Source organism: Nyctibius grandis, chromosome 8, assembly GCF_013368605.1.
Source record: "Nyctibius grandis isolate bNycGra1 chromosome 8, bNycGra1.pri, whole genome shotgun sequence".
Taxonomy (NCBI): domain Eukaryota; kingdom Metazoa; phylum Chordata; class Aves; order Nyctibiiformes; family Nyctibiidae; genus Nyctibius; species Nyctibius grandis.
This window is the reverse complement of record NC_090665.1, coordinates 26,590,289-26,607,450: the sequence shown is the minus strand read 5'-3', so window position 1 is coordinate 26,607,450 and position 17,162 is coordinate 26,590,289. Positions and strand designations below refer to the sequence as shown.

At 43.1% G+C, this 17,162-nt stretch overlaps 1 protein-coding gene across 4 annotated transcripts in view; it reads left to right on the top strand.

The window, feature by feature from the left end:
- The window catches only part of NTNG1 (netrin G1), a 164,008-nt gene that overhangs the window by 54,882 nt on the left and 91,964 nt on the right, over positions 1-17,162 (top strand). For all 4 annotated transcript variants that reach the window (XM_068406098.1, XM_068406100.1, XM_068406099.1 and 1 more), the window contains exon 3: positions 15,476-16,116. In XM_068406098.1, the coding sequence (XP_068262199.1) occupies positions 15,476-16,116 (641 nt within the window). The remainder of the gene's footprint in view (positions 1-15,475; positions 16,117-17,162) is intronic.

Sequence of the window (17,162 nt, the reverse complement as noted above, 5' to 3'; positions counted from 1 at the left end):
TCGTTCTCTTTCAAAGCACTATGTGCTATAATCTAAATGTGCAGAGACGTGACACAATTCATTGTGAATACTAATAAGACATCCCTTCACTGTATCATAAAATTCAACATTTAAATTTGTTTCTATAACAATTACACATTATGTAGGTGTACACTGTGATTCATCAAAAATATTTATTTTATCATCCTGACAAACACAAATGAAGGGAGAACAATGTAGCCCACCTTTTAGGAGAAATGACGTGCAATTGAATTTCACTTATAATTGTCATTTTTGTTTATGTTCCTTTTTATTTTTCCTTTAAGTGGTTTACATACACACAAGGGTCCTCTGAGCCTGGGAATTCTGTAACAAAAAATGATCAAATACAACAGAAATGAGTGCTGATTCTGTAGCAATAGTAAGACGGGGTTTTTTTGTATATTAAAAGCAGCATTTCTGCATAACATCAGGAATTCTAATTGTGGTGTTTGACATTCAGTGCTAATCCATCGGCTCTAAAGCTTATTAAAAATGGCACTAGACACACTGGTAATACAGGAGCAGGTCAGAAATTGTCAAAAACAATACTGACATTAAGAATCACAAATAAAATTATGGTTATTGTAGAAATACAATTTTGCATGAAATCCACGGGCACAGAATCAATAACACCCTGGAGTGGGATGAATAGTGCCTACAGATGCAGACAGTCCCAGAAGCACAGCTGAGACATCCCCAACAAGAAAAGAATTTCTTCCATCTCTTTAGTCCCTTTGATTTGTTGTCTGGCTCTGCAGTTTCTTTTCTCTATGGTATTAGCCATAGAATTAATACAAAGACAAAAAAAAATTCTCTTTGAAAAAAAGCCCTGTGGGGCAAAGGAAAAGGGTCCATTCCTGGCTTAGCCACCACTTGTCTGAGCACTAATTACTTCACCTCTCTCTGTCTGATGTCTCCCAGCTGTAACTGTGGGCAGCTGAACATACCTGCTTGTAAGTGATTTGGAGATTTAGAGCTAAAAAGTACTATGCAAAACATCACATAAACATGGATTGATAAAGTTTTCTTATAGCTTTAAGTGACAGTTTTGCTATCCTTATTCATAGCAAGTATACTACATTACTACATCCTATCACATGGGTAGCCTGCTGAAACCGGTCTGATAATTGTGAAATAAGGGACCATCATAGTTGGGGAAGACAACCTGCCTTGGCTTAGCAAAGCTGTCTACTTTCAATGATAAAGTAAAAGATTGTTCAGATTTGGGGAATTAACTGTTTATTGAATTGCACTTGGTGTTTATCTTATTATGGTGATTAGTAAAACATCAACTCATTATTTGGCAACACTCATGAATATATACATTTGGTGTAGCCTGTACAGTATTAGACCATCTCTTCTAAGAAGCTGACTTTCTTTTGGAAGAAATAAAGCAAAATTTAAGATACTTTTTTTCTAACTGTGTTTTGTGTCGCATTTGACAAAAGTTAACTATTGCTACTACTTAGGAATCCCCTCTAGCAGTCTTAAAAGTCTCCCACAGAGGAGGCAGGAATCACCCCAGGAAAACTATTAAAGCTGACAGTGGTTTGTCACAGGCAACCATTAATGAATACCATGGAGGACTGGTATCCTTCTGCTCATTGTCTTGCCATAATTCATACTCAGTATCCCACAGATTATGCAGAATGACTGTCTGTTGTAGCTGCACATTTGGGCAAGCAGAGAACATCTTTTAAGTTGGTGGAAATTACAAGCGGGAAATAAATGGTAAGATCTGTTTCCTGAGGGTGAATACTTAAGCAAGGACTCTGTCTTTACAAAGCCAGTTAGGCTTGGTTTTGTTATTTCCCCTTTCAGCTTCCTAGTACAGGAGTTGTGTGTTTTGGTACATGAAAATAGTTTTGTATAAACTTTGTGTCAATCAGAATAGCTTGATACAGTGCATTTTGGTGTCTCAGCCTTGATCATGACAGTTTGCCAGTATTCAGAGTAAAATCACAGAATCACAGAATCACAGAATCACAGAATCACAGAATCACAGAATCACAGAATCACAGAATCACAGAATCACAGAATCACAGAATCACAGAATCACAGAATCACAGAATCACAGAATCACAGAATCACAGAATGTTAGGGATTGGAAGGGACCTTGAAAGATCATCTAGTCCAATCCCCCTGCCGGGGCAGGATTGCCTAGACCATATCACACAGGAACGCGTCCAGGCGGGTTTTGAATGTCTCCAGAGAAGGAGACTCCACAACCTCTCTGGGCAGCCTGTTCCAGTGTTCAGTCACCCTCACCGTAAAGAAGTTTTTCCTCAAATTTAAGTGGAACCTCCTGTGCTCCAGCTTGCACCCATTGCCCCTTGTCCTGTCAAGGGATGTCACTGAGAAGAGCCTGGCTCCATCCTCTTGACACTTGCCCTTTACATATTTATAAACATTAATGAGGTCACCCCTCAGTCTCCTCTTCTCTAAGCTAAAGAGACCCAGCTCCCTCAGCCTCTCCTCATAAGGGAGATGTTCCACTCCCTTAATCATCTTCGTGGCTCTGCGCTGGACTCTCTCTAGCAGTTCCCTGTCCTTCTTGAACTGAGGGGCCCAGAACTGGACACAAAACAAAAATGTAAAACCCACAATCACAATGAGACAATGTAACATCAAACTCAGCTGTACTTCCCAGGTGTAATATATTCTACAGTTCCACTTCTAGGAAAAAAATAAAGTTTTCAGATGAAGCAAAGAAAAAACCTGAAGCATGCTCACACATGTGCATACATATAGAGGAAAAAAAAAGTACTGCCTGTAGAAAAAACAGAATTCTTCATACTTGAATTTCAATTGTAGAGATTGCAAAAGAAATACCCTCAGTGTAGACCCTAGTAGCAATTGCAGGTGCTATGTTTACATCTGTAGAAAAGGAAATAATCTGAATTTGTTGTCCTAAATCCTGCTACCCCTTGTAAGAAAAAAATCTTAATGATGCCTTGGGGTGACGTATGTAGTGAAAGTCATTTTATTGGGACAGAACTGGTTGTGCCCAAGTCCAATACACATTTACACCCCCAGAACAGTCTTTTACAGCATAAACAACACTTGCACATACAAGTAGCTATTTGTATATGTAAATGACCTTTTAACAGATAAGCATGAGTATGACAGCACAGGCATAATTTAGCTCTTTGTTCAAAATTTAGGGTGCATTTTCAGGTTGCCCTTAAGCCAGTCAGTCTATCATCTGCACCGCTTAGCTTCTGTCCCCAGCTGTTGCATCCCTTCTGGCAGTACCAGCACTAATCTGGCCAAGCAGTACGTCAGGTCAGAGACTTGATTCGGTGGAAAACTAAGACTGGGGAAAAAGTACTTGCTTTCCAGACACATCAACCCTCTCATCCAGCTCACCACACAGCAGTATAATTGCTAGGCACAAAGGTGGCATCTCCCAAGTTTGCAGGAAATTTTTCCTTAGAGAGAAGCTGCCAGCTTGGAGGCCATCAGCTCCCTGGCAGGAGTGCAGGGGGAGGCAAGCAGGGAGAGGGCTGAGCAAGCAGCGCACTGCTAGATTGCAGGCTGATGCTTCCTTGAGATAGGGCTGAGCTCATAGCAAAGGTGCAGCTCTGAAGAAAAGAGATTTTCCAGTGGATCCACTGGAAGTTGCTAGACTGGAAAGAAAAGTGGCACAATGGGATTTAAAAATTTTTTTTCAATTTTTTCAAGGCCCCCTTCAAATGCAGAAGAGTTAAGTTTGTGCTGTTTTGAAGAGCAGCCTTATTCTAATTTAGTGTAAAATTAGCATTAGTGACTGGTCTGTTTTGCTGTGCCATGAGGAAAGGGTAAGGCTGCAGGCAAGCGAGCGGCTGCCAGGCCCCAGCAGGACAGGACCCCTTTCTGCGTACGTGCACATCTGCGTACGTGCAGCCTTACACCCACCATTACAAATGTGGCCTTCAAACCGCCCATTTGAAACTATATGATACTGCTCTGTAACCGTAATTTGAGCTTCGCTGAATCTGAAAATTGCCAAATTAGTAAACCCTAATTATATAGCGTATTACCGATCCTGTTGTGCAGTCAGCCAAGCCTAACATGGAACTTGAGTTGTTGTATGAACCACACATACAAGTGTTGAAGTTGTTTTCACGTACCCCTAGTGGGACACTTAACGTTTCAGACTTCCACAGTCTAGTTTGATCCTGCACAGAAGCCAATAATCTGGAGGTTAAGTGGATGTAATTTTAAAAATTATTTTCTTCATATTATTTGCTTTATAGTAGCTGCCTGTACTAATGTGGACTTTTCTTATTGCTCTATACTTAGATAGATTAGGAGTAGACAAAAAAAGCCTCTATTTTTTAGGAATTATTTGTTATTTTGTACTATACATTTTTGTATTGTTCTTACGTAAAATACTTTTGAAGTTTAAGTCAAATACGACGGCCTTCAGTTCCACTCTAAATAGTTGGACACTGTAGAACAGCTGTGTGCTATTAAAAAGCTACAACAGTCTGCTTTGCTGAACAGTCCCATAATTCTTGAAGCTATGTTAGTGAGTTAATAGTGTTTTAGAACCCTTACAGGTTGAAAAATACCACAGCAAAGAGAAGAAAAAAAAAAGGGGGGGGGGTTGTGCATCTTTCTTAATAAGTAAATAATACCTGCAATATTATCATTAAACTATTTAAGTGGCAACTTGACGATGGCAAGTTTTAGTCCAGATGTATTAAGGACAGAAGATTTTTAAACTGCAGCGTAAGACCATCCTATTATATCCAAAATCTCTACCATAATAAGATACAACTAACCAGTAAGAGCTCGGTGAAAGACAGTTTTCACTGTAACACCCTTTAAAACATAAACACAAAAGTCATGATAATTCTCTCCTTTAACAGAGATCTAGATCCATCTAGTTTTCATTTAAGTCCTTACAAAACTGTATGTTCATTTTTCAATAACTTCAGCATTTTTAATTGTTTCTAATTGCTCGTTTCTAACCTCACATGGGAGTTTGTATGTGCGTGACTATGAATGTTTTTCAGGGCTGTGATGAATGGTCTACATAAAGAGCTGTCTGGGTAACTGAAATTAGCGCAGGGTAGGGTTGTGCTGAACACCATTGTAGCTCGTAAGCTAAACACCACATCAGCACTCTCTTCTGCTTGCTTCATTTGATTTACACAGAAATCAAGTTGAAATTCTTGCCCTGTATCTGAAGGTACTCAATTGCCAGGACTCACAGCTTCAGTACTTTGGGTAAGCCTCCACAGCGGTCCTCCAGGAGAATGAGGAAACACTTACCACAGGAGTTGGGGCCACAGAGGCAGAAAATGGAGCTTCCTTGGGAACCAGTTACAAAGCTCAGAGCAACCTTCTGCAGAAGCCATGGCCACCATGTCCCATCTGCCTCCACTGCTGTTGCAAGGCACAGTTCTTCAGTTTGTCTGGGGGCAATAAAATCATAGGACTAGTTACATTTACTTATTTGTTCAATTGGGTTATCTAGTAGAAGAGAATCTCCTGCCACTCACACGCATCTCACCCATTGAGAAGAAGCACCAGACAAGCATGGCTCGCAGCGATCACCCTGCATGGGAGGGTTTGGTGGTCTGCCCTCAGCAGCGTGGTGCAGGAGCCCACCCAGACTGCAATAGTCCAGTTTCCTCACACCATGAGTCTTCCTGAAAATTTTCCCAACACAAAATTTCCATGCTCCCGTGATCTCCTATGAAATTATTTCATACTCATCTAATATAAATCTGCTCCGCTGCTGCCTAGGGCAAGCTGTGGAGCTTTGCATTTCTGTTACGCCTGTCTTCTCACTCATTGCATATCCCTCAGCAAGTGCCAGGGCACAGCAGAAGCAGAGTCACCCAACACAGGGGCACACATGGGAGCAGAGGACCACCCTGGAGCAGGGCACCAGCTGCACCCTCACCAACAGGCACCATCCCACACAGCCAGGAGTCACAGACAGTCCGTCAGCAGCCCCAGGCACAGCAAGGGGACGGAGCAGGGTCACCAAAGGAGCCCCATCAGCAGGAGGAACAGCAGGAGACAGGGCTACAACACCACTCCCAGGCCCACCCAGGAGAAAAGGCCAGGTGTAGGCCCAGCCCGCGCTTAAATAGGCCCTAGGGAGGGGGGCCCAGGTGTGGCTGGTCAGGGTGGTGAAAGCCTGCCAGGGCCCTTCCCACTCTCACAACATGTTTCTCAGGTGTTTTGCTAGCCACAGATTTCCTTTGTGGACCAAAAACTCTGAACGCAGTAATTTATAACCACAAAAAAAAAAACAACAAAAAAAACCACAAGAAAAAAGATTTTTTTTTTTTTTTGTGTTCCCAGCACACTGATTCCCCCTGTCACTACCGAGGTGATTTGATTTCTCAGTTTTTTGATGCTTGCATTCCCTCTGTGATCACCACAGTAACTGAGACCATCTGTCCGTGGTAACGGACCAACTTGCCTTTGCGCTGGCTTTTCCTTGCCCAGGGATGACACCTTTCCATGGCAGTGTTTGAGACACCTCCTTTTTTCTGCCCCCCTCAATGGCTCCCATTCTAAATTCATGGATAGTCCAAAATAATCAGAAAGTGAGCAAGACGAGATCTGTATCAGACCACAAAATGTAAGGTAGAGACACCCGAGGTTGTTGTTATTGACAGTAGAAGCTATTCCCAGTTGAGGAGACCCCCCCATATCTCCCACACGACTTCCTTGCCAGAGCTCCTGCAGGGTGACAGGACAGCTGGAAAAAACAGTTCAGACGAAAATGCACCAACACGAGCTGAGCATGACGCTGGAGATCGGTACCCTCTGCTGCCTTGTCCAAGGAGCACTCTCATGCGTGGGCTGGCTTCCCCAGGGCCAGTGCCCATGTGATGAGAGAAAGGGGTGCTGCGTCCCCTGGCATTTCAGTTTCTCAAACTCAAATATGTATCCGGTGTATACAGAAACACAGGTTTTCTTGGAACATTTGCCGTATTGTTCAGCCAGGGCTCAGCACGATGAGGTCCCAGCATTATGCACCTCATGACATTGCAAAAGCTATAAATAGGAAAGTGATTATATTACCAGATACCTGCTGATACAAGAGGAAAACACCAATATTGAGCTTCTGAAATAACAAAACCACAGTTGGGTCAGTGCCAGGAGATCTGTCTTAAGGTACCATTCGTGCCAGAATGATCAAGTTGTCAAAATAACATCAGCAAGGTTGCCAAGTCAAAGAGCCTCGGAAGCATAAAATTACCAACTAGGAATAAGTGGGCTTTTCCCCAAAAAAAGTGAGTAGAGATATTTCGGAGCAAACAAAACTCTATTTGCTTCATAAAGTAAATCGAAAAGCAGTTCCAAAAAGTAATTAAAGTAACTAAAAAGAGAGAATGTTCTGTTAGGAATTAAGTGCCTTTGCCAAATGCACCAATGCATTTGGTGCTGCAATTATTAAAATGTTTTCCTATGATACATTTTCAGTTTATAGTATTGGAGAGAGGCATGATCTAATAATCCGAGGGCTACTCTGAGTGCCAAGAATGCCTTCACGTGATCTACCAAAAGGCTTTGGAAGAAACAGTACAATATAATCAGGGATTACAGGGTTCATCTTGCAAAAGCATTTCTCTCTAATTCTGCATCTATGTGTAGATTTGGGCTGGGATCCCATATTTCATGGAGGTGTTGTCATGAAGATTAATTAGCTAGGTCTATGTTCTACAAGGCAAAGCGCCAGATCCTTAGAGGCTTAAGTATGTTTTTAAAATCTGACTTTTAAGGGCGTGCTTGCACTGAGTTTGTTGCAGGATCAAGGCCATAATCTGCAACGTACTTTCAAGCTTAAAAGTGCACGAAGTTGTTAAGCATCATTATTTATTTTTGGCCAGTCAAATCCTCCCTGGTTTAATCTTTTTAAGTCTCCCCAGAAGTTATTGATTTAACCATGCTTTTATTTTCTTTTTGCTGGTTCTGGAGGATGTATATTGTTCAGCCTGCAGCTCAGAGTTCAAAGTGCTTGTCTGGCCATCCAGATGCCTCTCACTCGGGAGCTCTGTGAAAGAGCATCAAATCTTCCACTGAGATTTTAGCACTTTCTTGACTTAAATCACTTTAACTTAAAATGCTGTCACTGCAGTGATGAAAGGCTATTGATGGTAAAATGTTCTTACCTACAGCCATCCCTGTCTTCATCACAGTAATTCTGCAGACGTTGACCGAGATGCTCTCAAACCAGCTAATGGATGTAGTGAGTTTGGTAACATCAATTATCATGCGACAGATTCTGCGCCTTGCCAATCCTCCACCGCACCGACTGTTTGCCCTTAGTAGGACAACACCTAATGCATAGTACCTCCCACTTAATGGTTTCATAATCTGGCTCTGTCATGGTAAACAAGTAATTCCTCGTTAGAAACCACGTGCAAAATGTAAGCATTAGGGCAATTGCTGCTATTAGCTATTACTGTCTAATTAGTCATCTACAATGTACAGCACAGTACCAAGCAAACTATTTGTAATGATCTCTTGGAAAGGAAAACAGAAATACTCTATTATTTCCAAAATAGTGACCTGAATGCAGTAATTTACTGCACAACCTCACTCCAAACGTCAGTCAGGCTGTATTTATTTCTTGTCTTGTGCATCTGAGCTAACTACCTGGAGGCAGCGGTATAAAAATCAGTTGCTGTGACTCGCTTCTTGAAAATTTATTTTGCTCTTTCTTAAAATCTTGGCCTGCTTGACCTCAGCAGCCTTCACTGGTTTGAAAATGCAAGTTGTAATCCTCTATAGGGATTTAGCCAGGTGTCTATTACAGCATGTAATCTGTGATCCAGCTTCCAATATTCACACTGCAGAAAGGTTAAGCCCCCCCGTCTTTGTTCCTGAGTGAAAAAGTCCATGAGGTGTTAGTGTGGACGGGAAGCAGATTGAAAGCAGCAACATCTTCAATCAAGCCCTAAGCCTGTGTGGATGCCACTGAAGAGACAGGAGGCTTCACCTGAGCAGCAGCGCTCGGACTTTAACCCTCAAACGGCAAGTGCAGCACTGCTGCCAGCTCCCCTGCTGATGTTCGAAGTTCATCCTACTGCTAGACCTCTGTTTGTAACCAAAATCCTCACTCTAGGGTCACTGTCCTGTCCGCGACTGAGTTGTTCCTCAGGGTGCACTTGATAAGACACGCTCTTGCCCAGCAGGAACAAGGCCAGCCCAGCACCCCGTCCCAGTCAGGGACACTTGCAGAGCACCTCAGTCACCACTATAAAAGTACAAGCCGGCTGGCACAAGCCGACATCACTGCGTGCTGAAACAAACTAAATCCAGCTAATTGAGGGGGGGCCCTGCTGGGACCAGTCAGCCCTAGCCAGCAGCTTCTCACGTAACTCCGCTTTTTCCATCCGGGGCTGAGCATGATCAAACCGTGTGATACAGCCACGTGCCCTCACCATGGTACCAACATGGGTACCTCTTCCTAAAGCCAAAACTTTTAGACTGTGTCAGTAGTTTTGGTAGTATTTTGAATTCCATGAGTGGTCTAAAACAAAATAAACAACCCTGGACTTCAGGAGGGCCAACTTTGGCCTTTTCAAGCAATTGCTAGGGGAAATCCCATGGGACAGGGTACTAGAAGGTAAGGGGGCCAAAGATAGTTGGTTAGCATTCAAGGACTGCTTCTTCCAAGCTCAAGATCAGAGCATCCCAACAGGTAGGAAGTCAAGGAAGGGTACAAGGAGACCTGCGTGGTTAAACAGGGAACGGCTGGGCAAACTCAAGTGGAAGAAGAGGGTGTACAGATCATGGAAGGAGGGGCTGGCCACTTGAGAGGAATATAAGTCTGTTGTCAGAGGATGTAGGGAGGCAACTAGGAAAGCTAAGGCCTCCTTGGAATTAAACCTTGCAAGAGAGGTCAAGGACAACAGAAAGGGCTTCTTCAAATACATTGCAGGTAAAGCCAACACTAGAGGCAATGTAGGCCCACTGATGAATGAGGTGGGGGTCCTGGAGACAGAGGATAAAAAGAAGGCGGAGTTACTGAATGCCTTCTTTGCCTCTGTCTATGCTGCTGGAGGCTGTCCTGAGGAGCCCCGGACCCCTGAGGCCCCAGAAGAAGTCAGGATAGAGGAGGAATCTGTCTTGGTAGATGAGGGTTGGGTCAGGGACCAATTAAGCAACCTGGACATCCATAAATCCATGGGCCCTGATGGGATGCACCCGTGGGTGCTGAGGGAGCTGGCGGAAGTCATTGCTAGGCCACTCTCCATCATCTTTACTAAGTCGTGGGCAACGGGAGAGGTGCCTGAGGACTGGAGGAAAGCGAATGTCACTCCAGTCTTCAAAAAGGGCAAGAAGGAGGACCCGGGTAACTATAGACCTGTCAGCCTCACCTCCATCCCCAGAAAGGTGATGGAACAACTTGTTCTTGGTGCTGTCTCTAGGCACATCAAGGATAGGGGGATCATTAGGGGCACTCAACATGGCTTCACCAAGGGGAAGTCATGCTTAACCAACTCGATAGCCTTTTATGAGGATGTTACCCGGTGGATAGAGGATGGTAAAGCTGTGGATGTGGTCTATCTCGATTTCAGTAAAGCGTTTGACACGGTCTCCCACAGCATCCTCGCAGCTAAACTGGGGAAGTGTGGTCTGGATGATCGGGTAGTGAGGTGGATTGTGAACTGGCTGAAGGAAAGAAGCCAGAGAGTGGTGGTCAATGGGACAGAGTCCAGTTGGAGGCCTGTGTCTAGCGGAGTCCCTCAAGGGTCGGTACTGGGACCAGTACTATTCAATATATTCATTAATGACTTGGATGAGGGAATAGAGTGCACTGTCAGCAAGTTCGCTGATGACACAAAACTGGGAGGAGTGGCTGACACAACGGAAGGCTGCGCAGCCATTCAGAGAGACCTGGACAGGCTGGAGAGTTGGGCGGGGAGAAATTTAATGAAATATAACAAGGGCAAGTGTAGAGTCCTGCATCTGGGCAAGAACAACCCCATGTACCAGTACAAGTTGGGGGCAGACCTGTTGGAGACCAGCGTAGGGGAAAGGGATCTGGGGGTCCTAGTGGACAACAGAATGACCATGAGCCAGCAGTGTGCCCTTGTGGCCAAGAAGGCCAATGGCATCCTGGGGTGTATTAGAAGGGGTGTGGTTAGCAGGTCAAGAGAGGTTCTCCTCCCCCTCTACTCTGCCCTGGTGAGGCCGCATCTGGAATATTGTGTCCAGTTCTGGGCCCCTCAGTTCAAGAAGGACAGGGAACTGCTAGAGAGAGTCCAGCGCAGAGCCACGAAGATGATTAAGGGAGTGGAACATCTCCCTTATGAGGAGAGGCTGAGGGAGCTGGGTCTCTTTAGCTTAGAGAAGAGGAGACTGAGGGGTGACCTCATTAATGTTTATAAATATGTTGAGGGCAAGTGTCAAGAGGATGGACCCAGGCTCTTCTCAGTGACATCCCTTGACAGGACAAGGGGCAATGGGTGCAAGCTGGAACACAGGAGGTTCCACATAAATATGAGGAAAAACTTCTTTATGGTGAGGGTGACGGAACACTGGAACAGGCTGCCCAGAGAGGTTGTGGAGTCTCCTTCTCTGGAGACATTCAAAACCCGCCTGGACGCGTTCCTGTGTGATATGGTCTAGGCAATCCTGCTCCGGCAGGGGGATTGGACTAGATGATCTTTCGAGGTCCCTTCCAATCCCTAACATTCTGTGATTCTGTGAAACAACAACTTAATTTGCTTGCCTGCAAGTAGTTATTTAGTATCAATCTCCAATTACTGTACAGGAAAATAGTGGGTTTCTTTTAGATGGTTGTGGTGTTGGGAAAGCCTCATGCTAATTGGCAGTAAAGTGTTTAGAAGCATTTATTAGTGTTTAATTATTTAGAAACCTCCTAATGTCTTAAATATAATTTTGAAAAGTTATAAATATTTTCCACCTTGTCCAGCTGAAGAGCTGCTGCTTGGAAGGCTTAAATGAGATCTATGCACAGCTGCCTGCTGGTTACAAAATTACTTACAGCTGCTGACACTCCAGTTCTTCAGATGTTCCCAACGCAGAATGGGCTTAGTTTTCACAGGGTGGGGAAAGTTTCTCTTTGTTATATTCATTTTACTGAGATACAGGTCTTAAAGAGAATTATCCCAGAGATCAAGACGTTAAAATACGTAACTAATCCCAGTTAAATTAATTGTTTCATACTAATGTGTACTAAGGGACGTTCATGTAGGGTAAAACCCCTTTATGCTGTTGTCGTAATGTAAGTAAGACTTAACATGCACATTACATTTAAGATGAATTAGAAGCAGTTTAAAGCCAAGCTGCTGGTAGAGAAAATGGGAATCTGACTCCAGCCTCTGAGGCAATAATCACGTTAACTATTTCAAAATTACCTCAGTGACTGCTATGTCAGTAGGCAGGGGGGAACTTACTTACCTAAACTCATCATTTCTCTCCCCCTCCCTGTGTTAGAATTCAGGACCTTTATTCTATCGGCTTATATTGGCTTAGATTTTTTTTCTTTTAATTTCCTCTCTAGAATACTGAATGCCACATAGATTATTTTGGTGTCATCAAATCATTCGCCTCTTAAAAGAGAATTGAATGCAATAAAATTAAAAGAATAATTCAGTTTATTGGGGAGGATATGTGTGAAACTTTTCATTAGGATTCTCATTTGCAGTGATGTCCTTACCCCAGAGTTCCAGTGCCACTGATGTTACTGCTGGTAAGGTTTCAGGTGCAGGACAGCACTGTGATTCTGACCCATTTCTCACTTTGCCATTAATTGGAATAGCCTCATCTTTCCCAAAAAGCTTTGTGCCCACGGAGATGTAGGCTACCATTCAGTAGCAAGCTAGGGCTGATTTTTAGCATTCACTGCACTATTCTTTTAGGTAGCTTATTGCTACCAGCTCTCATGATCTTACTGCGTTCACACTAGCTTGAGTTTTGTTAGAGCCCCATCTCCCAGCGTTCTCCAATTATATTGGCACTTCAGCTTTTGCTTAAAAGGAAAAGGTGAAAGAAAAAGGGAGCAAAAGAAATGAGCTCTTACATACAGAAAGAAACAATACATCCCCCACAATCTGGGTTACCCACTGGAAGTCATAAAACATGCCTCCTCCAGCATCCAGGGACTAGTGGCTCAGGGCGGCTTTAGTTTTTAACATGAAGAATCACAACAGATGCAGTGGTTGCTTGTGGAGCAGGAAACCAAAGCCATCCCTCAGCAGTGCTTAATGCACCTGTCTGGCTACCCAGGAGCATTTATTTGCTGTGTTTCAGTACCCATGGCTTCCCAGGGAAGTTGCTTTTGCCAAAGTGATGACAGAAGCTTATACTTTATAGGTACACAGGCAGCTTCATGGTGACAGGCACAGAAGTGATCAGATTTTTCTAGTAAACTTCAGAAAGGTGTGATTTATGTAACTCTGAGCATTTTCTGCAGAATTCATATTGACATATAGTCAAAGGGTCTGGAACCTTACAGATTTTACAATATGTGTATTTTTTTCCCTAAGGAAAAGAAGAGGCCTAAGTAAGTTAGCAGATCCTGGTGTTTGTGTCTGATATATTAAATGGAGCTTAAATAATAATAAAAAAAAAATCAGTTCTTTTCTCTGTTCTGCTTGAAACTTATTTTTGATTTTCACTGTTTTATTCAAAAGGAAGGCATAGAAATAGCAACCGTGAGCTTGAAATCAGAGCTGTAACAGGAATTTATTACAGACACATTTTACAGAGTATTTTCAGTTACAGTTGCATGCCTTGACGCTGTCAGTGTAACAAGCAGTGGGCTGCTTTTCAAATAACCCTTTTTGTTGTCCTGTATTTTTTTTTCCCTAACTTCAAGTCCCAGTGAGTTGTTGTCAGTTTTAGCATTTAGCTGTATTAATGGGCAAGAGAGAGAGAAAGAAAATAGTATTTCCCTGCCCAGACAAGAGGAAGTTGCCAGTGGGGTGGTCAAAGTGAGTGCAGAAGTCCTTTGGCTTGTGTTTCGTGGGAGTATGCCAAGGAGCAGAGCAGTGGCCAAGGTGGAAACTCATGTTTGAAACGCATTTCCCCCACTGAACGGCATTGAGTCGCTTCATTGCCCTGAGGCTTTGAGATGGAGAAAAGCATAACTGTAATTATAAGAAAAGAAAAGTTTGATTATCATACCAGGGCTTGTTCTGTTTTCAGGGTAGATGAGGGAACTCTGATGAATGACAACAAGAGCTACACTTACGCCCCCATCGAGCACTGCTGGGTATAGGCATGTGCATCTTTTTCCCCAGCAGTGCTGACCATCAGTGAAAAGAGACACAGCTTCTTCCACAATCTGTCTGTGAGGTGGAGGGAACGATACAGGGCAGCAGTTGCACTCTGGAACAAACGCAGATTGAACAAGTAGCAAAATATTAATGTACCATTGAAAGCCAAAATTAGATAGACATGATTCAGTGCAGCCTACGGGGTCTGATATCTTGGCAACTGCTGCAAGATATTCCCAATCTGCAGACAAAATAGCCTCTGTGCAGAAGCAGAAGATAGTAGTGTGCAAGTTAATGCATCAAAAGGCCAGGAGGAGAATAATTCACTTTCACCTTGCTACAGAGGACAAGCAGCAGTAAAAGCTGTGCACTATTGGCAAGCTTTTTTTGTTGCTGTTTTTAACTCAAGCCCCAGTTCAGACCTCCAGCCACCTCGGCAATGTTCCAGCTGGAGCTGCTGACATCTCCCACCTAATCAAGTGCTGGATTATCTTGTCCTGATAAATTGGAGCTGGTGCCTTGTGAAAAGTCTTTCGTGAAGTACTTCTCTACCCTGTAATAAGATGGCAGTTTTCTGAATCAAGCCCCAGAGCTGGCAGAGCGCTGTTTTTCTAATGGCTTTTGATGGCGAGTGTAAATGTTTTAAGGCAAGCCAGTGCTAAGGTGGGAGCACAGTTAAGCATGACAAATTTCATGCCCGGGTGGTTGAAAGGAAACTGGAAGATGTACTGAGTACTGGTTCATACCGAGTGCCTATGGGCTGTACTGCTAACCTCAAAACACTTGCCCTAAAAATTACTTATTTTGTGAACGGAGCTCTTGAGGAACATGCTTGTTTTAAAAAGAAATTCTCTTGGACTGCTGCATCTTTGTAGGAAGAGTTGGAGTTACTGAGCTATTAGAGACTTGCTTACGGTCCTCAGTCTTTTGTGACTCAATCGCTTGTCTGAGTCATTCAGGGTAAATAAACTCTTTTCTTTCTCTAAAACATACTAAGAAAAACGTTTACATTACAGAAGCAAGGGTGCTGTATATGTGTGTGTTTGTACATTTACATTAACTGGTAAAATGGACAGGATAAATCTCATCAAGATAAAGGTATTTCTTGCAAGTATTTGTGTTTTCTTTCTTGGTTTCACTCCTGGAGAAAAAGCAGCAGTTTTCATGTGCCAGGCAAGGAAGATCTTTCTGTGTCACAGTCACCTGTACTGTGCCTCTTGTAACACTGCTTTGCTCTTTTCCAGGGGAATCCCTACATGTGCAATAATGAATGTGATGCGAGTACCCAAGAACTGGCTCATCCTCCGGAACTGATGTTTGATCTCGAAGGAAGACATCCCTCCACATTTTGGCAGTCCACAACTTGGAAAGATTATCCAAAGCCTCTTCATGTTAATATTACACTTTCCTGGAACAAAACCATTGAGCTGACAGATAACATAGTTATCACTTTTGAATCTGGCCGTCCAGACCAAATGATCCTGGAGAAATCGCTCGACTATGGACGAACATGGCAGCCCTACCAATACTATGCCACAGACTGCTTAGATGCTTTCCACATGGATCCAAAATCAGTGAGGGATTTATCGCAGCACACAGTCCTAGAAATTATTTGCACCGAGGAATACTCTACTGGGTACATGACAAACAGTAAAATAATCCACTTTGAAATCAAAGACAGATTTGCTTTTTTTGCTGGACCTCGGCTTCATAACATGGCTTCTCTTTACGGCCAGCTTGACACAACCAAGAAGTTAAGAGATTTCTTTACCATCACGGATCTGAGGATAAGACTGCTTAGGCCCGCAACGGGAGAAATATATGTAGATGAGCAACACCTGGCACGCTACTTTTATGCAATTTCCGACATAAGAGTATACGGAAGGTAAGAGAATATATATACCTTTAGAAACAGGCACGTGTGTTTGGTTTTAGAGGTTATTCAAAACTGTTTATTTCCCCAAACATGACAACATTTTCTGCCAGGACATGTTCACTGGAAATCTGGCTCAGCTGAAGCCTGATTGTGGTGGTACTAGAAGTTTCTGACTCAGTGGCACAAAGTCCTGAGTGTTCGCTGTCACTAGCCTGGGATCTTGAGCCCTAGGTCTCACGAGCAGGATGGTATCAACAGTTTCTTACGTTGGCTCAGGAATTCACCCTGGCATTAGGACGCTTTCTGCTTTTATATAGTTGGAGCCTGATCTGATGGCAGTTAAGTAAAAGGAGAGATTCTGTTTCATCGTTTGGCTTTTTCAGGCCTTTAATGTAAGCTGTGATTGATACAGCAGCCCTTGCACAGACCCTTCCCACTAGGTCCAGCTATGAACTGCTTGTGAACAAGGAAGGCATCAGAGATTAGAGTCCATTGCTTGTACTTTAATTAGCTCTGAAAAGCAGTGAAGCTGAAGTAAAATGGGGAAAAAAAAAAAAAGCGGCATTTCAGAGAGACTGATTTGAATATAACAAAGATGATTACTCAGCTGGGTTCAAGACATATAGTCCCTCTGGGGCAAGCAGTAGCTGGTATCAGGTGCCATAGTCCCAAAAATAATAACAGTGCAATGACATTCCTATCAGGAAATTTTCTTCCCAGCTCAAACTAGCAATTGACTGATGACCTCAAGCAGGAGGGTAATACCCTTTACATGTGTCTTGGATGCCAATTTGTTCAGAAGAAATAAATAGGGCCTTCTCTATTAGCAATTCACTCACCTCTCTAATGTACCTTTTCCTTCTCCTCTGTTTCTTTTACAAAGAGTTCAAATCTTCCTTTTTAAATAACTTTTTTTTTTTTTTAAGAGAAGCTAAGTATCAAAACGAACAGAAAAGCTAATGTATCTTGGAAGGCCAGGGCATTTTTTGCAGACACAGGACTGAGTGAAAAAAAATAGAGACAGTGATTATAGAAAACACTGGTGACTGTATTTT